Raw genomic sequence first — 24,068 nt, 5'->3', positions numbered from 1 at the left:
TGTGCAGTCACGACCGAAACATGGATGTTCTGTCAAAAATACAGTAAGAATTGTCAACTAAGATGAATACAACAAATCTCATACATTACACCTAAAATGTCGTTAAAATTGTAATTGTTATTGATTTACCTGTGAAAACTTAAAAAAAAAAAAAAAAAATAGAAAAAAATATATTTACAAGGTAGATGTAAACAAAAAGTTTCCAATGAAACCCTTCTTCTTAAATTATTTATTACTGTGTTTCGGTAGTGACAAATTTGGGGAAAAGAAAAAATATTCCAAAACCTTTTGAAAATACAATATGAGAAGTAACTGCGCAATTACTAAAAATGAGTATCTTTGATATTACAAAATTTGCATTCATACAAACAAGATTTGTGGACCACATCTTTTACAGACTCCCTTTGAATTTGAACATCTAATATACACCAAGGAAAAAAGAAAGAAAGAAAAAAAAAGGAAAAATAAATAGATAGCTTTAACATTTTGACACCAACTCCACACTTGAAAGGAGAGGCATTTCAACAAAGCATTGCACACACACACACACACGTTTGTTTTTGTGAATTGTGGGGACTTTCCATAGGCCGCAATGCATTTTATACTGTACAAACCATACTTTCTATCCCCCTACCCTACCCCTAACACTAACCCTAAACCTAACCATCACAGGAAACTGTGCACACCTTTATTTTCTCAGAAAAACATCATTTAGTATTTTTATTAATGAATTTACATTGTGGGAACCGGTGGCTGGTCCCCAAGATGTAGGTGAACTCAGGTTTATACAATGTAATATTAACAAAAGCACACACACACACACACACACACACACACACACACACACACACACACACACACACACACACAGTTTTTTAATGAATACTGTGTAAAGTTCCAGTCACACAAGGCTTTAGGCATGTAAAATTACATTAGCTTTTAAGTCTTATGAATTCAGCTAAAAGGTCAGTATGTGATTATTACAGCCGCTTATATCGTGGCTCATCCGAATTCAGAATCAAAACGTGTTAGGATGGTGGTTTTACCTTTCGGGGTGCCGATGCCGTAACCTTTACTGTCGATGATGCCGCCGACCTGTGTGAGATTGCAGTTTCTGCGCGTCACATACTCGATGGTCGTTGACTCCATAAGCAGGGCGTAGTCTGACTTTAACACTCTCTGAATCCCATCTTCAATGGACTTGACGAACGACGTGCTCTGTCTGCTGCTCATGAAAGCCCACATCTTCTCAAATGTAGACACTCTTGATTTCTGAAAGAGAGAAGCGTCATTTTTCAGTAATCTAAAGGAGCATGTGCTTGTATTTTGAAATCACTCTGGTTTGCTGGTCAGAACAGTATATACACTCACTGGAGGATTATTACGCTTCTTCTTGCATGTTTTGAAACACTTTCAAAGTGAAATGCCCAATGAGTGGTGCTCAAAGCCTTTTCAGTTTTATCCGAATCAGATTAATGCGAATCTGGTACTTGAAACTTACACTGGTTGTGGTACGTATTGCGGTAGTTCAGAAATAAAATGTCTGATGTCTGGCGCTAAAAGATTAATGCTTGTTTGAATAACGACACTATTGTCTTCTATGCAGATGCTTATAGCTGAATTAAACTCATTTTATAACTGGATGAACTTTACATAGTTATTGAACTGAACTGAATCAACATTAAATGGCTTGAGCTGAATAATGGCACTATTGTAGAGCTGCTTTAGAGCAAAAACATTAGTCTCATATGTGATTGTTTGCATTCTGTTATCGTCTGTCAGTTTATTAGTGTTAAGCTCTTTGAAACAATCTGTGTTGTATAACATAAATAAATGTGACTTGACTTGAAAATAACATACACTAAACCCAACTGATAATCAATCAGCTTTTAGTCATTTTAGTCTTTTAACCGTTTTATCGAGCGTTTTCACATTCACATCACAAGTGCACTGCTGTACCAGCTGAGCTTCCATCTTCTGTTATTTTACAAATCACGCAGTCTTTATTAATCGATTATCTGCCCCTGTTATCAAAATCGAATTCAATTTGTTGGCGTTTTACAGTCACTTGTGTTCATTTCAGCACTTTCACCTTCGTGCCCTTGATTAAGACACTCCAGGGGGACTGAATTTGTACTATGTAATGTACTATGTGTTGCTTTGGATAAAAGTGTCTGTTAAATGTTCACTGATCGAGCAGGAACTATTTGCCCCGTGCTTATTTTGTGCAAAACGTGCAAAACTCAAGCTGCATGCTAATTTGAATCCACAATGTATGCAATTGCATGCTGTTATGTCATTTCATAAGAACCTATGAATAGCTGTTTAAACTTCTTTTGAATAAAATGACAAATTAGCAAAATGCATTTTGCTGTCTTCCAACTGTAAATCATGCCATTGAGAGGCGAACATGCAGAAAGTATACTACGTCCAGTCCACAGTAACGTACGATACATGCATAACACCCTCAGAAAAGGACATTTTCCTCCTCCGGAGTCTTGGCTCCATTACAGCGACACTTTCCAGCTTCACACTACGGCGTGCTGGTGTTGGCGCTGTTCTCTTAACCTTGAGCACCTGTTATTGTTCCTCCCCCTTCAAACGCTATTTTCCCTGGTGTCTCTCAATATAATTGAAAGTGGCTGGGAATTGGCTTCAGCGTTGGACTGCACAAGAATGAATAAGCAAGCGGAGTGATACAGCTGACACTTCCTAGATTAAACAGTCACTGTGTACACTGGATTATGGCAGTTATAATGCTGCTTTCAGCACAGCTGTGTCCGGTTTACTGTATGCAAACTGAATGCTAGCCTACTACTTCTCAATATTGCCAACTGTATTTTTGAAAATAATAGGCAAAGTTTAATGCAAACATACATTTTCCAAACAGCAGTGTGCTGCATGGTTATTTTGCATTATCAGCACAGTTTTTTTTTTTTAATCCAAGTTTGTGTTATAATGTAGATTTTGGTGGTTGGTTAAATAAGAAGTGTGGAAACATTTGTCGGTTAATTTACTGATTTAAACATTTAAATGGTTAATTTCTTTACACAGGAAATGGATGGTTTAGCACATTGCATCGTGGGAAATGATGTTGCAAAAGAGGCTACTCTGTCATTCTGCCTACATTTCTGCAAAACGTAAACATGTCAAATATCTGCTTGCCGTTACTGAGACAAAATCCTAAACTGTGGATCGATCTCCCAGTCGCTATTAGATCCGTCAAATCTTTACCTGTTTTTAAAGCTATGTTAAAATCACATTTGCTTGACTCTGACTGCAAGTTCTAATGATGGAGAGTGATATTTATTGTGTGTTATGTGTTTGTTTTTAATTATACTTTTGTTTTCTCTTGGGACTGTGAGGCACTTTGGACAACTAACATTGTATTAAATTGGTGCTATATAAAGAAAATACAAATACAAAAACAAATTTCACTGCACTTTTCATGTGACATGTCCATGAGATGTTATAAGTGAAATGTTTCATGCCCAGTGCCTTTAAAAATAGATAGTGGGTACATTCTTGCAAAATGTGGCAATGTTTCATTATGGTTGTTGTACGTATTGGTTAATGCTCTGTCGTGTGAAAATAGGCAGTGGCTATTTAAACTAAGTTTGAATTGCAACAAAAAATATTTTCTTTGCACCAAGAGTAAATGGTAGTTACGTAATTAGTGCAAATTGTGGCAAATACTATTTGCAATCACCTCAGTGTATTGTAATATATTATACAACAGTATGCAATAATAACATATTCAGTGTGTATGATTATATGTTAACACTTTATAATTAGGTTCAATATTAGTTAACATGAAGTAATAATTAACTACGCTTATACAGCATTTATTAATCTCTGTTAATGTTAATTTCAACATTAACTAATACACAATCATTAGTTAATGCACTGTGAACTGACATGAACAACTGTATTTTCATTAGTAAATACAGTAACAAATGTATTGCTCATGGTTAGTTCATGTTAGTTAATACATTAACTAAAGTTTAGCTAATGAACCTTATTGTAAAGTTTTACCGATTGTATTTATTGAAAACATGAATGGATGTTGCCTTATTGGGACGTTACTTGTCCCTCCCTTCCACTGACTGCTAACCCAATAAACTCTTTATTCACACTATTAAATACCCATTAGGCACCTAATGTTATTTTTAAATTTGTATTTAAAAAATGCCTCTCAAAGCAAATATGCAATGGGAAAAAAAGAGAGAAGATCAGAAAAAGTTAGGAAAAAGGTGGATTGAAACTTGGGTCAGTTACATTAAAATCTAACACCACCCGACTTACTCTCCACACCACTGATCCTGTTATCAGACAGGTTTCTCAATCAGACATTGGTGGGCGGAGTTAGTGTAAATAGGGTATTTGCACTTGGTGTAAATAGACATTCTGTTGAAAATAACATATCACCTACACTAAATCCTACCCTAAACCTAACTGACAGAGTGAACAAAATCAAACGCAAAGAGATAACACATTTGCTAGAGCAACCGTGCCATTTTAGCTTGCATGTGATGGAAAGGTCAAAATGTATTAGTTTATAAATCATTGAGTGTTTTGGGGTGATACCATAGTATAAAGTCTTTTTTAGCCATAAAAATATTGCGTAATTGATAATTTGGCCCTGTAATCAAAATTGTAGTGAAAAGGAATAAAGGTTGTTGGTGTTTTACTGCCACTAGTGTTCATTTCAGCTTAAAAATCTAGTGAAATGTATGTATTGGTATATTTTTGCAGACATGTAGGCAAAGACATAAATTCGGCAGAAATTTGAGTAGTATGCTATCCTGAATATTGGGTCTCCTTATAAAGAAATTCTGAATTAGAAGTGAAACCAATTGTGTGTGTGTGTGTGTGTGTGTGCGCGCATGCGTGCATAGTTTGCGGTCTCAGGATAATGAAACTTTAACATCACGATTAGCACTCACTTTAAATGGCATTTCATGGTTTTTATAAAGGAGGTCACGTAAGAAGCCATAGCTAATCACGGATAATTGTTGGCTCAATTCCATGAAACATTTAAAGTGACCCAAGAAAATGAACAAGCGTGAGTGCTCTTTGATTACTCTTGATAAAATGTTAAATTAACATTGACGTTCCAGGTCTGCTCGCTGAAATACCACAGCTGAAGTTTCAGAAAACAAGCAGAACTGAAGGTGTTCAGGCAGCGACAGATTGATATTTTAATTGCAAACACCTGTTTTTGTGATCTTCAGTCTAATGCTGAAATCATATATTCAGGAGACAAAAAGGATGCACAATCATAGAAACTACACGCACTAAATGTCAAAGCAGGCGTAATTCATTAGCTTCATACACTGAAGTGTAAAAATAGGGTTGATAGAAATTTAAGATAACAATTTTGAACTCAAACATAAATCAAAACAGAAATGCAAATGTATGTTTTTGGAACATGGTTACTTATAGAAATAGACAACATCAGCAGAAAACATGAAAGCAGCCTATATTTTGAAAGAATGTATGAATATGCAATCACTGGTTTAAAGACACCTCGATTTTGTGTCACTCTGAAACCTGGTACATTTTTCTCTGCCCGGCACCGCAGCATCAGAGAGCAAAAACTCAAAGCTGTGAAAAAGTAAAACCCTGCAGGCAAAAGCTGAAACTCTGGAATAATAATAAAAAAAAAAAATCATTATGAAGGAATACTTCAAACATGGAAGAGAATTGAGAGCATGGGAGAATTTGCTTTTACAGTGGGAATTAAGATCTAACTGGAAAAGCTTAAAAAATTCTTTTATGAAATTGTATTGATTTTTTTTTTCTCTCTGCACACCACTCACGAATAGAGAAGTTCCTTCTTTTTTGAAAAGTTAGCTGAAGCTGTCTTTCAAAAAAAAATCTCCTGTTAACATTCTGCAGTTGTTCTCAACACTGGTGACAAAAATCCATGTGTCAAGTTTAATGGAATAAACAGCATGTCAAATTTATCACAAACAGTGAATATAATCATGGTATTGTCAAGCATCCCAATGATCATTTCAGAGGGTCGTACCTTAAAGAAGGACATTGTAGCTCCATCTTTGACTACGCCGTACTCTATTTTGGTCTGTTTGGCCAGATCATCAGCTGAGTCCACGGGCGAATCCATCCTCTCGACGGTGAGGAAGGCCGCCAGGTTGGCTGTGTAGGAGGAGATGATGATGAGGGTGAAGAACCACCAGATTCCTCCGATGATTCGAGTGGAGAGAGCTTTAGGCATCAGTTCTGAACCTGAACAGAAATTAAATGCATCAGCAACTGATTACATAAAAACACATCAAGATTTGTAATTATCAGTAATGGTAATATATGTTTATAGGAAGGGAAAGTGTATCTGTATATCAGATTTTTGCTTTCACTCGTGTCTCAATGATTCTTTAATCTGACAGTTTTTAAATACATCTCAATTAATGAAGTTATAAATTCTGCATAAAACTAAACTTTAAAACTTTAGGTTCAGTAAGATTTTTTTTTCGTTAGAGAAATTAATACAAAAATTGAAAATAATACCTTGCAATGATGCATTCAATTGATCAAAAGTAAACATATAGACTTTTACATTGTAACAAAAACATTTCAAATAAATGCTGTTCTTCTGAGATTTCTATTCATCCTAAAACAAAAATACATCATGGTTTCCACAAAATCATGAAGCAGCACAACTGTTTTCAACATTGATAATAATCAGAAATGTGTCTTGAGCTGAAAATTTTCATATTAGAGTGATTTCTGAAGGATCATGGGCAACACTTAACTAATGTTAATAAATGAAACCTTATTATTGTAAACATGAGCTATTAATCTTAGTTAATGCTATCAGCATTTAAGTTGTATTTGTTAACATTAGTTAATGCACTGTGAACTAACATGAACATACAATGAATAGTTATATTTGTATTAACTAATGTTATCGGATGAATAAATAAAGTAACCAATGCATTGCCCATTGTTAGTTATTTTTACTTAATACACTAACTGCTGTAGAAGTGCAATTCCTTATTAGTTCATGTTAACTAATGTAGTTAATTAACGAGACCTTATTGTAAAGTGTTACCGGATCATGTGACGCTGAAGACTGGATTTATGATGGCGAAAATCACAGAAATGAATTACATTTTACAATATACTATACAGTTCAAATTGTTATAATATTTCACAATATTGATGTTTTTCGGTGAGCAGAAGTGACTTCTTTCAAAAAACATTTTAAAAATTGTACTGACCCCAAACTTTAGAACAGTAGTAGGTAAATAAGTAAATACACAAAAAAAAAAATACTTTCACGCAAACCATCCTTGTTCACATTCCTTAAAAACTAATGTACGATAACTACTTAAACTTAATTTAACTGAGTTGTTTCTACTAAAAATCAAGTAAAGCTGACAATACTCATAAGTGTTTGTTCAGTCAACTTAACATCGCTGAGTGAAACACAAATTAATGTTGACAAAACTAACTGAGCAGTGGATCCGGTGTTCCCATAGTGTTAGGAGAGCAAATTTAGGGATTTAAGTGTTATTTTATGTGTTTTTCAGTAAAGGGAAATATGTTGTTAGTTTATGTCAGTGTTTAATGTTCAGTCATGTTGGACATTTGAGGAAAGTTTTTGAATTTTGATGTCGCCATTACGCAGAGTTTTGCTGTGAGCGCTCATATACGCATGTCCTGCTCTCAATTCAATTGAGTTCGTTCAATGAGTTATTTTTTGAGTGCATTTTTAGAGCAAATAGTTCATTTAATAAGGTAAATTAAGTCAATAAGTGTGTGCACCTTATGAAATATACTTGTAAGTTTAACATAATATTAAGTAAAGAAATTGTCAGTTTTACTTGAATTTCTTTTGTTCATGCAACTAAATTGACATTTGTACAAATAACTCATATAGTTGCATGGAATCACTTGACACTGCTTTATTAAGTAAATCCAACAATTTTTTGAGTGTATAAATATTTTTCTATTAAAAAAATGGTAACAATTTACAATAAGGTTCATTAGTTAAACTTTAGTTAATGTATTAACTAACATGAACTAACCATGAGGAATACATTTGTTACTGTATTTACTAATGAAAATACAGTTGTTCATGTCAGTTCACAGTGCATTAACTAATGTTAACAAGATTTTAATAATGTATTAGTAAATGTTGAAATTAACTAACAAAGATTAATAAATGCTGCAGTTCATTATTAGTTCATGTTAACTAATGAACCTTATTGTAAAGTGTTACCAAAATATCTGTATACACTGGTAAAAGTATCAAAATACTGTTCAAAATGATACTACAATATACTTTTTTTCTTTTATTGTTTTCTTGGACAAACCTTATTTCTGTAAAGCATCAGTTCATTCAGCAGCTCATCTCAAATAGAGAGAGATTCAGAGAGACAAACCAAACAAACACAGAGATGACGGACAAACAGAGACTTCCTTCAGGATGGGAGACAGTCAACAGTGCAATGAGAAGCTAGAAAACTGCAAACCCCTGAGTGTCTCTCTCACACACACACACACACACACACACACACACACAGGCTAAAATACAAATACAGTTGACAAACTTTATTTTTTATTTATTTTTTTATTAATATAATAATTTTGCCACAACATACAGAATCAAATCAGCTCTTGTGGGAGAGGGTCTTTGCTTTGTCGCCTTGTTTTTTGTGTGTTCCTCTATCACGTTTCAGTGTGCCGGCTATTAAAGAAATGCTGATGTCACGGCAAACAACCAGCTGACAGATTTTCCAGCATAACGCTGAAGCTAAACATCTGCTTATCGCTGTGTAAAAGTAGGGAAGGCAAAGTTGCTAAACTGTGGCCGCCTGTGGGTTATTCTCTGTGGGTTTGCTTCAGAGTGATATTAATTATGATGACCTGCTTTTCCCTGTCCTGCTATTCCTTTCAGAAGCACTGAAACACATCAGCCCGGCCGAAGTTAAAGCATTTCCCAGTGAGAATAATTACCTGCACTTAACATTCCCACCTTCCTCTCGAAAAGAAGAAAGTCACAGTGCGGCTCAGCGCCGGAGGCTAGTATTCAGTATTCAGCCTGATACTTCCTTAGCTTTTTCACTATCAGTGTGTGCGAAAGCAATAATGTTTTAAACAATAGCATGGAGAAGAAATAAAGATGTGTTTAAGATTAGGGAAACTGAGCAAATTGATAAAGCACATCAGTCACCAAATTAACATTTTTGCATGCAGTCGGTGGAAAAACAGAAACCTGATAAAATGGTTGGCTGGTTAAAGCTTGTTTAGCTGGTCAGTCGTAACACCTCTAAAACCATCCGACCAGCCTAGGCAGCTTTAGCAAGGGTTTAGGACTTGCAAAAACAGACCATTTTTCATGTAATAATCTGCATTTTGCACAATGAAACATCCGTTTTTGTTGAGCAGGCCATGTCTAACCTGAATAATTTTTGGACAGACATGAAAAATGTGCTTTTATGCTTTTATCAGTTCAGCTGAACTGCTGCTGCGCGAGCGTGAAAGAGCTTCCTGTCTGACAGGAACCGATGTTTGAAAAATGACAACGAAGAAAAAAATTAAGACAACAAATCTCTCTGCTATTTTCTGACATGTGGAAACATTTATTTTTTATTCATGCCAGTTGTAATTTGATCTCAATTTTTTATTTTTTATTCTGTCATACATTTTATTCTCTAGATACTGTAATATTGGATTCTGTCTCTGGATTATCCTTCCCAGAGGATCATTTTATTGATCTTACTATGTGTTTCATTTAGGTATCAACTTTGTCTCAAATGTTTCTCCTTAGAAGAATATAGAATAGACCACTGAGAGACCCGATAAACAAGAAAACCACCTTAGGCTGGTTTAAGATGTGTTAATATAAGTCATGTGCTCTTCACGTGATGACATTATTATTACAAAATGACATTATTGTTATTATTTCAATATAACGAATGTGCTATATTTTGGTTCAATCATGTTTTTTTTTATTTAATATTTTGTTATTTTAGGGGATTTTATGGTACTAAATTATATTTACACTGTAATTATAATCCAGGTATTCACTTTTTGAGCATAGACCTGAAAATCAAATCCAACTTAGAGCACAGGCTTAATTTTGATGTCTTTTCAAAGACGACACTTGGCGAAATATTGCTGAAGTGAAAAAAAGTTTTAAAAATTTGACAGAAATTTACATTTACTGTTATGAAAAATGCACAAAAATACTATTTGAAATTTTTATATGAAATAAATATTTTCAAAAAGATGTTTTACTCTAAAATAGAGGAATTACTCTAGAAAATCAAAGCCATAAATCTAAAAAAGTTGTACTCCGAATTTGAGCTTGATATTGTGATACTGAGCAAAGATTTTGTTTGGCCGCAGTACCAAAAGTTTTGACTAGATGAAAATCATCTTCCATTCATTTCCAAAGTGGACATTTTTGACCTTGAGGAGAACAAATGTGACTATTTTTATTTATTTATTTTTTTTTTTTTCAGGACCATTTAACCTTTTCAAATCATGTCCATGATTTTGTTTTTCTCTTTCTTCTTCTTTTTTTTTTTTTTTTTGACAAAATCTTTACCAATTTTCAAACCATTCCAATGAAGTAAAACAAACAAACAAAAAAGGATTGAAAATGAATCTCATTGCTGTCTAGAAGAGTTTTTATAAATAAATTAAAAAAAAAAAAAATTTCTCAACTCTGCTAAAGTGTAAATCATTATCAATCATTCATGCAACTGAATAGCAAACAGACACTCAAGGCACATCACACAGCTTTGAGAGTCAAGAACTTCTATTCGACCAATACACAAACTGCATGGCTGCTTGTTTCAAACTGACAGGTATCGCATGCATATCAGTGGAGATTTCATGCGTAATGAAATGTGCGGCAGATTTGCACTCCCCATGAGCCAGGAAGCACCGTGGGCACAGGAAGAGTCTTTTCTATTTGTCTCCTTACATGAGGTAAAACATTTCATTACTCCCTGGCATGCTTTATTATGCCGTTTGGTTATGAGGGTATCATTTGCTAATGTGTGCCTGTGAGGGGTGTGAAAACATCTTCAACCCCTGCGTGTCTTTAATAGCTTCCTTCATCTAATTCTGTGAGGTTGCGCCTCAGCACAGAGCCAAAGATAATATTTAAAATGGCATTAAGGGAAATAATATTTGAGAGAGAGTGCCATTCACTTTGGTGTTGTGTTCAGATAAAAACTCGGATTAGGACTTCTTATTCAATAGTGGTCCATTAAATGACTAAAATACTGGAACCAAATGATGTTGATGTCGATTCTTGAAAGTTTGCTTTCTCCATGCATATCGAACAGTTCACTGCACCACTGAATCTATAGAGCCACTGCAAGACAATGTGATACCCATGAAAAAACTGCATACAAAATGTCTATTCTGTTCCCCAGTATCATGTTATCCTGGTTATTTACTCTCTCTTAAGTACAGAAATACAGAATATATATATATATAATATAATATATATATAATATAATTGTTAACACTTTAGTATAGGGAACACATATAAACTATTAACTATGACTTTTCCCTCAATAAACTCCTTATTATTAATAGTTAGTAAGGTAGTTGTTAAGTTTAGGTACTGGTAGGCCTGTCACGATAACTACTTTTTGTTGTGCGATATATTGTTCCAGAAATAATTGCAATAAATGATATTATTGTTATTTTAAGACCATTTCATGACACTGAATATATAATCATAATATAAAAGCATAATAATGCAAGTAGGCCTACACACTTTCAAATGACAACAACCATTTAATTCTTTAGATCATGAAAATGAAGGATCAAAAAACTTAATATCCTAGATAAAAAAACTTGAATAAATGGTAAATATTTTCTAAAAAAGTGCAAAGTGCAAATGCACAAAAGGCACCATGGAGATTTTCCAATTACAGATTTTTTTTCCTGACATTTTTTTTTCTCAGTAAAGTAAGGGTGCACTATTACTACTTAGCAGCCAGATCTCCGTCTGAACAAAGACATTTATATTTACACCAGAACAGTGGATTGTGGCTTTGAAATTGAGAGCATTCTTCCAAACTGTCTGTAGTTGTCAGGAAAACACTATAATGCCTTATTGGCAAAATGTTGGTGACATTCATTATAATCTAAACATAATGGGCAATATTGCATCACCAAAAATTAATGAGGTCATGTACATATATTGCGCAATAAGTCGATATATTGATTATTGCCACAAGATTAGGTATTGATTATGATTAAGAATGTAAAATAAGGTCATGCAGAATAAGGCATTAATATGTGCTTAATAAGTACTAATAAACACCCAATATTCTAGTGATATGCATGCTAATATGGAGCTGTTAAAAATACATTAGAATAGATTGTTACCTATATATTTTTAAAGCTTTTTAACAGTTATCGAGGTTGAGCCTAAGACCTAGGACTAGTTTGCCAAAGTTGGTTTTTGAAATAATCTTCAACATTTAATGAAAAAGTTCTACCATGTGGCATGCATGTTGTGAGCAAAAATTGCATGATACATGATCCTTTATTCACGTGAAAAACATGAAGGCGCCGTTTGGTGGCCGTTTTCTTTTGAATTTCTGACAGTCCTCTAGGGCGGTGAGTCAAACAGGCCCAGTGAATTTCATTCTGATCGGCCTACATTAACCTTTTCTGAATGCTGCTCAAAATTCATTGGCCAATGGCAGCCATGTTTTTTGAGATATGTCAATGTCCTCATAGACAACCATGGCACCTCTGACAAAGACGCTGCATGCCAATTTTCAAGCCAATCGGACAATCAGTGAAGTAGTTATAATCGTTTTCATGTTCTTTCCCCATGTTATAGCACCCTCAAGTGGACGGTCGCCGCATACTTTTTCACGCGACCACAGAATAAGTTCTTACATAGGTGTGCTGAGTTTGGTGAAAATATCTTTAAAAAAAAATCTCATTCCGTTCACAAGTTATAGCCAATTTTAGTAAAAGTGGCTCCACCCACTTCAAATGTTTTCTCGGCCCTTAGGGACCATGAACCAAAATTTCCAACCTGGTCTTCTGGAAAGACGTACCTGTGGGAATAAAACAGCAAGCGCTTTTGATTGTTTTCAGACAAAGTTATGATTACAGGGTCAGATTATGGATTAATAAAGACTTGTTTTTACGTCTCCTTGCACAATATTATGTTATGACTTCAAAACACTTTTTACCAAAGTGCACGATTTGGAAAAAAATATATTTTGGACTCTATTTTTTGCTTTTCTGACATAACAAGCTTGCTCAGTAGCTCAGCTGATACGGAGTGGAACGAGGAAGCCTTGGGTACAAATACAGGGAAAAACAAGTCACGGTAAAAGAGCTCAAAACAAGCTAAAACAACACGATTACGGATGCTTTTTATGTCACATTTGCTTTTGTTAACACTATCGGGTAGTAGTGATGGTGGGACGTTATTTTAAAAAATAATGGAGCACTACACTTTTAGCGCCACTCACCGGACAAAATTTAAAATCAGAACTGCGGTGATTCGTATAAAAGCCAACATCATAAAAACGTACCATATTCACGTTTATCTGTTCTAGCAAAAAACAAACAAACAAAAAAAACACGCTTTTAGCACCACTCAGAGGACATTATTGGTACGTATTTTCGCAAAAATGTTCCCAAGGGTATGTATTTCAAATGAGACCAGGCTCAAAATTTCAACTTTTTTTTTTTTTTTTGATAATTATTGACAATCAGACTCCGGAGAATCTCCCTGCATTGGTTTGACACTAATCCGGCCAAAAATCTAGGACTAGTTTGCAAAAGCCCAAAACACCCATAAGTATATAAGACCTGCATCTTGTCCATCTTGAGCCAAGGATTCCAACGCGATCAGGCCGATCAGGGCGAGCCTTGGTGATGTTGTAGATGGTGTGAGTACTACCAGCTCTCAAAGTTTCAAGTCTCGATGACTGATGGTTTGGTCTGCCCGACCACTTTTAGGGGAGAATGCTGAAACTTGGAAAATTTTACAATTACAATAGAGTTTCGGCGCTACACACTTGAACCACCTAATAAGCCTATTTGTCATCTTCTTTTTTGGTCTCAAAGCATAGACGCTACTGAACTACATGACAATTTGGAATTACCCTGGAAAATTGAAACCTGGATAATAATGTGGTGGTTGAAAAGATAAGGCCAGAAAGATGATGGAAAATACGCCTGTTATTGTACACTTACTGGCACATGAGAGCTGAAGATTTCGTTTGTAGTTCTGCTGGTTGCAAGCAACAACAAACATGTAATTCGAACAAATACGAATGACTCCTGAGACTCGGTTGATTGTATTTATGAATCAGTCAACATGAGTTAAAAACTTATAAGATATTGGTTTTGATCAGTCTAAAGATTCACTCACTGAATCTTTACTGATTTGCTGATTAATAGTTTCTCGATGTCCAACAGAAAAAGATCTGAGAATTGTTACTGTCTTCAGTGTTATCATTAGGCTCAAAAAGTGGATGATGTCTGATTTAACTGCACTTTTCTGACTCCCCTGACAGGAACGGCCTACTCTCGTCTACATTCAAGGCAAAGTCATTGTGATCTTGAACAAACCTGTTAATTTCCTTATGAAATCTATCCATAACTCCTGTTTCCAATCTGAAGCTGCATGTCAGCTATGGCGAATGAAAGAAACACTTAATTGAGACATGCAATAAAGAAGAACAACGTATAGGGAGGTGACATCTGGCCAAACGTAGATGAGATGAACCACAGAGACGCCCCACTGTGCATGTGCTACGATTGAGACACTCTTCTGTCGACTGTCATCCCAACCTCAAACTCACAATCGGGAAGGTCTCTGATGGCAGCTGAGTGTCAGGAAACAAACGCTGCTGTTATCCTTCTAACTTGCCAGTGTATCTGACAGATGTTTGACACCCCTCATCCCCGCCTCACTGACAAGCAAGATGACTACTTCCTCCTCCTGTCAGAAAAGTCTGAACTCCATGGTTTTGACAGGTAAAGGGTGGAAGACAGTCAAATCACGCTGTTGTCAGTTTTTTTTGGTTTGTTTGACATCTTTGGAAAGTGCATTGAGTTTGCAGTAGAAGCGCCGTACCTTGCTGCATGAGGGAGCCCACGCCGAACCAGAAGCTGTTGAGAAGGGTGAAGTTGTTTTCTACCACATCGGAGCCTGGGTTACACGGATGGGCGTCGTACCACTCGTACGGGCTGAACCTGTCGCAAGAACCAGAGAGAGTCACAAACATGACCTCTGCAACACATTCAAAAGTGAAGAGTTCTGCACCACAAACAACACTAAACTGATCTGCAGTACTAATGACTTCCCAAACTCCCACATTTGGGGACCATAATATCCTACACTCTAATAAAAAATGCTGGGTTAAATGTAGACAACCCCACCGATTGGGTTGTTTTGACCCAGCGGTTAAATGTTTGACCAAACCTGCTTATTTAACTCAACTATTGTTTAAAAATTACTATTTTGCTTGCTTAAAATGAACCCAAAATAGGTTGGAAATTATTATGTTTGGTAACACTTCAGTATAGGGAACATGTGTTCACTATTAACTACAACTTTTGCCTCAAACTCCTAATGACTGCTTATTAATAGTTAGTAAGGTCGTTGTTAAGTTTAGGTATTGGGTAGGATTAAGAATGTAGAATATGATCATGCAGAATAAGACATTAAAGGTGCCCTAGAATCAAAAAATTAATTTACCTCATCATAGTTGAATAACAAGAGTTCAGTACATGGAAATGACATACAGTGAGTCTCAAACTCCATTGTTTCCTCCTTCTTATATAAATCTCATTTGTTTAAAAGACCTCCAGAAAACACGTGGATCTCAACATAACACCGACTGTTACGTAACAGTCGGGATCATTAATATGTACGCCCCCAATATTTGCATATGCCAGCCCATGTTCAAGGCATTAGACAAGGGCAGCCAGTATTAACGTCTGGATCTGTGCACAGCTGAATCATCAGACTAGGTAAGCAAGCAAGAACAACAGTGAAAAATGGCAGATGGAGCAATAATAACTGACATGATCCATGATATCATGATATTTTTAGTGATATTTGTAAATTGTCTTTCTAAATGTTTAGTTAGCATGTTGTTAATGTACTGCTAAATGTGGTTAAAGTTACAATCGTTTCTTACTGTATTCACGGAGACAAGAGTCGTTACTATTTTCATTTTTAAACACTTGCAGTCTGTATAATTCATAAACACAACTTCATTCTTTATAAATCTCTCCAACAGTGTGTAATGTTAGCTTTAGCCACAGAGCGCTATCAAACTCATTCAGAATCAAATGTAAATATCCAAATAAATACTTTATTCACATGATCCAATCCATGAATGCAGTATGCATGACGAACATCTTGTAAAGATCCATTTGAGGGTTATATTAGCTGTGTGAACTTTGTAACTGCACTTTATTATAGTCGAGAGCTCGGGAGGGCAGGGAGCGCGAGATTTAAAGGGGCCGCAGCCTGAATCGGTGCATAGTTAATGATGCCCCAAAATATGCAGTTAAAAAAAAAATAATTAAAAAAAATCTATGGGGTATTTTGAGCTGAAACTTCACAGACACATTCAGGAGACACCTTAGACTTATATTACATCTTGTGAAAAAGCATTCTTGGGCACCTTTAATATGTGCTTAATAAGTACTAATAAACAACCAATATACTAGTAATATGCAAGCTAATAAGCAGCTAGTTAAAAATGAGAATTGAACCATAAAATAAAGTGTTACCATATGCTTAATAAATGAACATTTATTAATAAGTTTAATACATAATAATTAAATAATAAACTTTTTTAGTTGCTTATTAATAAATGTTCACCTTTTGATTATTGCTGTTACTTCTACACTTTAAAAATGCTGGGTTGTTTCAACCCAAATTTGGGTAAAAAACTGTTGGGTTATTTTTTTTAATTAAATTTGTAACCCAGAGGTTGGGTTTGTCCATATTTGTCCCAAATTTGGGTTGAAACAACCCAGGATTATTATAGAGTAATTATGTGTCTGATTTTAATTTTGGGTTAATTTTAAGCCAGACATATAGTAATTTTAATTTTTTTGAGTTAAATAAAACTACCCAACTTCTGGGTTTGTCCATATTTAACCCAACTTGGGTTGTTTTTAACCCAACACTTTTTAGAGTGGAGTTTTAACCTGTTTGGCACAGACTACCCAACATTGGGTTACACTGACCCAGCGCTGGGTAGGTATGTGAGGGGGTGCATCATTTGTATTAACAGTAAAAAATGACCCAGTAGTTGAGTTACAGAAAAACTACCCAGCACTGGGTTGAAATATTAAAAATAACCCATGATGACCTAGCAGGCTGAACCCAGCATTTGGGTTTAAAATAAATAAATAAAAATAAAAATGAAATAACCAAGAGTATACTGATGATAAGTAATCTTGCAAGAAGCAGTACAGTACATTACAGTACAGTAGTTGCAAAGTTACTTATAGTTTGTAGAGTGTCTAAAGTGAACTACTGAAATCAAGTGTAACTGTATTTTTCTGTAAAACACTCCAATCATTTTTGTTTTATTTTCAACTTTCATTTTTTTTTTTTTCATGTAGAAACCTTTGAGCAAAACCCATCTTGAAAGTCAGATTTGCATGAGCAAACACCACTTAATAAATATAGAAATATAGACATTAATGTTTCATTTTGTGAGATCTGCTAATATATATATTCGCTTATGTTACTAGCACAAAGTGTTCTTTAAAGCAGTAGGTTACAACTGCATAAATGACTTTTGACTTCTAATTATGAACTCGTAGTATTAGAGTAGCACTTTACTTTAAACTAGACTTTACAATCGTGCCAAAATAAATGTATTACACATTGGCCACTTCAGGGCATTTTGTTCAAATCAAGACAAGTATCTTACTAACTGTGGCAAGAGTGTACCATCTCAGCTCTTTCAACAGCTTGTTAAACTATAACATAATTAACTCTGGACACTCCCAGTAACTGCATATGTCTGTAATTTCCCTTTTAGCACCTGTCCTTTAACATCTACTGTACGAGGAACGTCTGGAAGCAGATGCTTCAAAAGATGAGAGACGCAGGTATTGTCAAGGGACTTGTTAGCAGAGCACAAGCACCGTAGCTGGAAACTCGCAGAAGACACGTTTCAGGATTACATTTGTCCGTGTGCATGTTTTCACTCATTGCCTCGGAAAAAAAGTCTGCATGTCTGATAATACACCCATGTGTATTACTTTTTTACTGTCTTGGTGTTAAAGGTGATGCGTTGTAATTGTTTTAAAATACTCTCATATTCTTATTATACAGAAACATCAATAAATATGCCTTTCTCAGGCTGATTTCCCTTAAGAGTGCAAAAACCGGCACTTTGAAAACATTGCTCTGTTTGTTTAAACATCCCGACCAGCTGACATAGCAACACTGACTCGACCAATGGCGTGAGTTTGGGGTTGGGCCATCTGTTTATTCAACCAATGGCAGACAGGAAGAGTGTTTTGGAAGCATGTTTGACATTATTTTTTTATTTAATTATTTATAATTCAGTTGGGATATGCTTGTGTCAAAGAAAATGCACATTTCACTGAATAGAAGAAATAAGCAAGTAAATAAATAAATAAATCACATACAACCTTGGAAAATTAACCATGGAAAACTGAAACCTGGATTATGTCCTGGTCACTGAAAAGATTGGACCAGAAAGACGGTAGCCTGTTCCTACACACATATTGGTGCATGAGAGCGGTTTCCGTTTTCATTTTCTTTTGAACAAGGCAAGAGCAGTGTTGATATGAGTAATTCCTAATTCAACTTATTTTACTCTAAAAATGCTGGGTTAAAAACAACCCAAGTTGGGTTGAATATGAACAAACCCAAGCAGTTGGGTTAAATGTTTGCCCAACATGCTGGGCAGTTTTATTTAACTATTGTTAAAAAATGACTATATGGATGGCTTAAAACGACCCCAAAATAGATTGGAAATTAAAAATCAGACACATAATTACTAGAAGCAACAATAATAATCAAAAGGTGAACATTTATTAAGAAGCTATTTAATGAATGTTTATTGCTTAATTATTATTCACTAAACTTACTTTGGTGCTTACTACGGGTTTAGGGTGTAGGGTTGTCCATTTAAGTATTGGACGAAACAACCTCAGACATAAAGGCATCAGACAAAAGGCCTTAAGACATAATATATTATTATCACAAAAAGTACTCTCACACCTTCAAAAATCCATTTATCCCTTGAAGATTTATATATATGTCTTTATGAGTGTGTCAGTCAGTAGCAAAGACTTTTATATTGAAAAGACTGAATTGTTGTGAACACAGAACAAGACGCAACTGACAAATGCTTTGACTAGTGCTGTCAGTCACGGGAAAACCCCTTAACTGTTAAAAGGACAAGATGATACATCAGACATTTAAACAGACTTTTTATTATGAACATAAGACTGACCTGAAGGAAAATGCTAAATCTGATGGTAATCAAACGTACAAAAGCAGTGCTCTACAACAGTGTTTCCCAATGCCAAAAAATAAATAAAATAAATACTACACAGTTAAGAATACAAGACATCTCAGTAAAACTAGCAGAAGTGGGAGCGGTAACTCGATTTACGCACCGCCGTCACCTCCCTGTCGTCATGTGGGTATATGTTGCTTTCTGATACCATTTGTGAAAACCAGAGATGGGCACTCGAGTTAGAGACTCGTCTGGAGTCGCACTTGAGTCGCATTTTAATAGACTTCAGACTTGGACTCGGACTCGACCTGAAATGACTTCAGACTTGACTCGACTCGGCACAAAAGACTCTGAATATTTTAAAAACGACTCAAGTCTTTTACCCGTAACTACTGATATAATAAATAAAGAATTTGTGTTGTATTTAAATGGTTTTCTAATATCTGCATCACATTTATTTCCTTGTGTGTCGTGGTAGATTGGACGCCTGTCATAGAATTTGATTACGTATGTCCGTGCGCGTAAACTCCAAAATGTCATAATAAGAGTCCCATGCAACATGACGGGAGCCACCGTGCCATATGTTCTTTCGTTTGGGTTTATTATCACGTCAGATCAGCTAGACGCACAGAATGTGGGAAAACAATTAAAGACACCGGAAGAACATCATCAAATTTGATGAGACATCGCATCCACAAAGGTTAGTCACATTAACTCACACAACTAGCTATTATACTGTGGTGAAGCTGCATGGCTCATTTGAATTGCCAGCCTGTTAAAATATGAACAAAAAAAAATCTAGACTTTAAACCTTGCACTACGTTTTATAAATCTTTTCGTATTATTTGCAGCTTTTCTATTTCTTAATGTGTGTCCATAAGAGAGAGATAGAAAGAGATGTTAATCCATTTATTACTTAAAGCTCATATTTTAATGTATCACAACCAGCATGTGTAGAGTTTTCAGTTGACATTCTTAAACATTGCGAAGTTTGATATTTTCTGATAACGACTGTAGTCAATATCAACAAAGCTGTTTAACAAACCGTGACTCACTGGCACCATCTAGTGTCTGTTTAGCGACTGTATTGAAAATGATTACTCGTGTTGCCAGGATGATCGTTTTGTACATTGTAATGGATTATAACTGGATGTACATTATCCCTTACACCATAGAAGCTTAATTTCAAATAAAACAGATGATAGAAAGATCATATTATTTTGTCTATATAATACAACTAGGATAAAATATAGGATTTGATTATGAGAATTTTTTTTTTAGTGACTCGAGACTCGACTCGGACTCGTGACCAAAGACTCCAGACTTGACTTAGACTCCAGATAAAAGACCCGTGAACATCTCTGGTGCAAACGCATACAATCTAACTATATAAACTATAAATAACAGTTAGGTCGGATTTATTAATTAAATTCTGATTGGATTATGATGGTAATAGGCACTTAGCTAAAGATAAAATTAGTTTTGTGCCTCTGACAATTGCTTCAATCTTTTTGCTCTGAATGGTATTAAAAATAACCTAATGTTACTTGAGGTTTGCCACAGACTTGTCCCAACACCTACAACACAAATGAATGTTTCTTCAAGTGCTTCCATGCTTGATAAATGCACAGAAAACTACTTTTAAACAGGAAATGATGGAATTTTACCATACATATTTACAGCGGGTCTATTCGAATGGGATTAGTATTATCTGAGATAATTTTTCCGGACCTTTTTACAGAAGGTAAAAGTCGCCGTAATCTTTCCTGACATTGTCCGTAATGATTACTGAGATGGCACATTCGGAGGGGACGAAAATCACTGAGAAGCCCTGGTAATAATTACTTTACCCCCGCCTCCCCATGTAAAACTAATCCCGTCCGAATAGGGCTTAAGTGTGACTTCTGTAAAGTCTCTAGAGTCTGTACTCTTCAGTAATGGTCACTCTGAAGGGCCCTTCAGTGAGAGCTGCTAAACACACTTCTGATGCTCCTTCAAATAAAGGCATTGCCACTTAAGAACCCTCAAAAAAAAAAAAAGAAAAAAAAAAAAAAAAGCCTTTTTGGAAAGCAGTCTTTATATGATTGAGTGGATTGCAAATTGTGTGATATGAACTTTTAATAGCAGTTTGATCTTTCATGGCAACCCGTCTTCACTCTCACAGCATTCAATTCTGCTGCTTGTCCAAGACCAAAAATACAAGACAAAAAAATGTCTCTGATAAGCCAACTGCTTTCAATGAGAAACCTGTGCAGGGCAAGAAACTTTACCATGATGAAATGATATATGCACTGCCTGTTACCACAACTTAAATAAATGCATGCTCTTAGCCCGGATTTTATATTTACTTAAAAATATAATTACAATATACTTAAAATATTTAAGTTTGGTTGCATTACTTATAAAATATAAGTATATTCTACTAATTTGTGGGTGTATTTGAATGTGTTAATGAATGTAAGTTAAATGCACTTAAAATTATGAAGTTTTTCTCCTGGCCACGCCTCCTACACACTGGTTTGCGGCAGGTAATGACGCCATTTTGTCGTGGTGTGTGTGAATTCAAGGAGCTGTTGATGAGCAGTTGGAACATTTGTTTTGGCTGTTCTACAGACATTTTTTCCAAACATTTACCTTTTTATAGTTTTTCACCAAAGGAGAAAATCACAATTTTTAAGTTACCATCACCGAGGGTCAGGGTTTGTTTTAGTTGAGCTCTTGACCCTTGACTTTTTAATATTACATTTTGTTTGGGCAGTTTTAACTGCATTAAAACCAACCAAATATATATATATATATATTATTATTATTTTATTTTTATTTTTTTTTAGGCACACACAGACATCAAGAATCAGCCTGTGAATCTCAACGACGGTGACAAGCAACATATTCTGATAAACAGATCAATTCTGAACATTTGAAAACAAGCTACTAAAAAGTCACAGAAAAACAGCAAAATTTAAATAGTGAGAATAAAGAAAATTAAGACAATTCAGCTCATAATTTATTCATGCACTAATGCTTGATGGGAGGCATGGATGAATTTTGATTGGTGGCAAGTTAACTTGCTTAGTACATTGAACTTAAATATACTAGTTGTAATAACTACAAAGTAATTAATATTACAAAACATTTTAAGTTAAATGAACTCGAATTATTAAGTTAACATTACTTAATCATTACTTAATGTTTTTAGGGCAACCAGTTTCCTCAAATTTTTTAAGTAAATTCAACTTATCCGTGCTAACAGTGTGGTTACAAGATGCAAATTCTAATTTATTGTTTTAATTAAAACCTTTAAATTGCAAATTGTTCTGTTGACATAATAATGTTGACCATTACATCAAGCTAACATCGTCTGTAAAATTTCTGCACTAATTGGCTTTTCTTTTTTTTTTTTTTTTAATTAGGTTGTAGTAAATTAATGAAACTGTCTTGATAACTTGTAGTTTCTAGCATGCTTTGCATAGGACTGGATAAGTGTATAAATGTTGAAATTAAGTGTTAATGTATTCTGCTGTTAATTTTAATGTATTAATGATGTTATATTTGACATTTAACAGTAAATCAGAAGTTTTAGAGTAGATACATGAAGATAAACACTATATTGAATCTATAACTACATGTCAACTTATTCTAACTCGAACCCCAACAGTCTATTAATACTCTAATAAGAGTTAGTAGACATGTAGTTGTAAAGTTACTTGTCTAAAGTGGACTATCAAAATAAAGTGTTACCACATTTCACTCTGTCTCACAGAAAGCTTGAGTCGCAGGAATACTTTTATAGAGCTTAGTAATATCTTACTTGTTCATTAAATATACATGTTAAATAAGTCGTGTTAGCATGTGCTGTGATAGCTGTTGATTTGAACTGAAATAGATCAGATTAATTGGTTCCAGTGCTACAACTCTGGTAGTTGGACTGACTGATTTTTTTTTTTTTTTTTTTTTTTGAGTAATCAACTTTAAAAAATGTGTTATAGGGTGCCTTTGGTGTTGTTATGGTGACACAGAGCTCTTTGACAAGCGGCAGTATCCGAATTGGAACGGGTTGTGTATGAATATATGCACACACACAGGATCCCTGTATCTCTAACAGTACAGCATGGCACTAGCAATGTCAAGGTCATGGGTTTGATTCTCAGGAAATGCATACATTGATTAAAAATTATGTATACCTTAAATCAGGGGTTCCCAATCCTGGTCCTGCAGAGTTCAGCTCCAACCCTGATCCAACACACCTGTCTGTAATCATCAAGTGCTCCTGAAGATCTTCATTAGCTGGTCAGAGTTGGAGCTGAACTTTGCAGAAAGGTAGATCTCCAGGAACAACATTGGGCATTAAATGAAATGTAAATCACTTTTGATAAAAGTGTCTGCAAAGTTAATAAATGTCAATTTCTGAATATATATATGTATATATATATATATATATATATATATATATATATATATATATATATATATATATATATATATATATATATATATATATATATATATATATATATATATATGTCAACATTTTAATATCCTGCATAGTTTGCCTTAAAGGGTTAG

General features: G+C 34.8%; 1 protein-coding gene across 1 annotated transcript in view; it reads right to left on the bottom strand.

Annotated features, from left to right (window-relative positions):
- The window catches only part of grik3 (glutamate ionotropic receptor kainate type subunit 3), a 177,608-nt gene that overhangs the window by 5,088 nt on the left and 148,452 nt on the right, over nt 1–24,068 (bottom strand). Inside the window, exons 12-14 of the mRNA XM_067391507.1 lie at nt 15,113–15,231; nt 6,035–6,252; nt 1,047–1,272 (exon numbers count right to left, since the gene is read on the bottom strand). Coding sequence (XP_067247608.1) covers nt 1,047–1,272; nt 6,035–6,252; nt 15,113–15,231 — 563 coding nt within the window. The remainder of the gene's footprint in view (nt 1–1,046; nt 1,273–6,034; nt 6,253–15,112; nt 15,232–24,068) is intronic.

Source organism: Chanodichthys erythropterus, chromosome 2, assembly GCF_024489055.1.
Source record: "Chanodichthys erythropterus isolate Z2021 chromosome 2, ASM2448905v1, whole genome shotgun sequence".
NCBI classification, from domain to species: domain Eukaryota; kingdom Metazoa; phylum Chordata; class Actinopteri; order Cypriniformes; family Xenocyprididae; genus Chanodichthys; species Chanodichthys erythropterus.
Note: the sequence above shows the minus strand (reverse complement) of the source record. Positions and strands in the feature narration are given on the sequence as shown.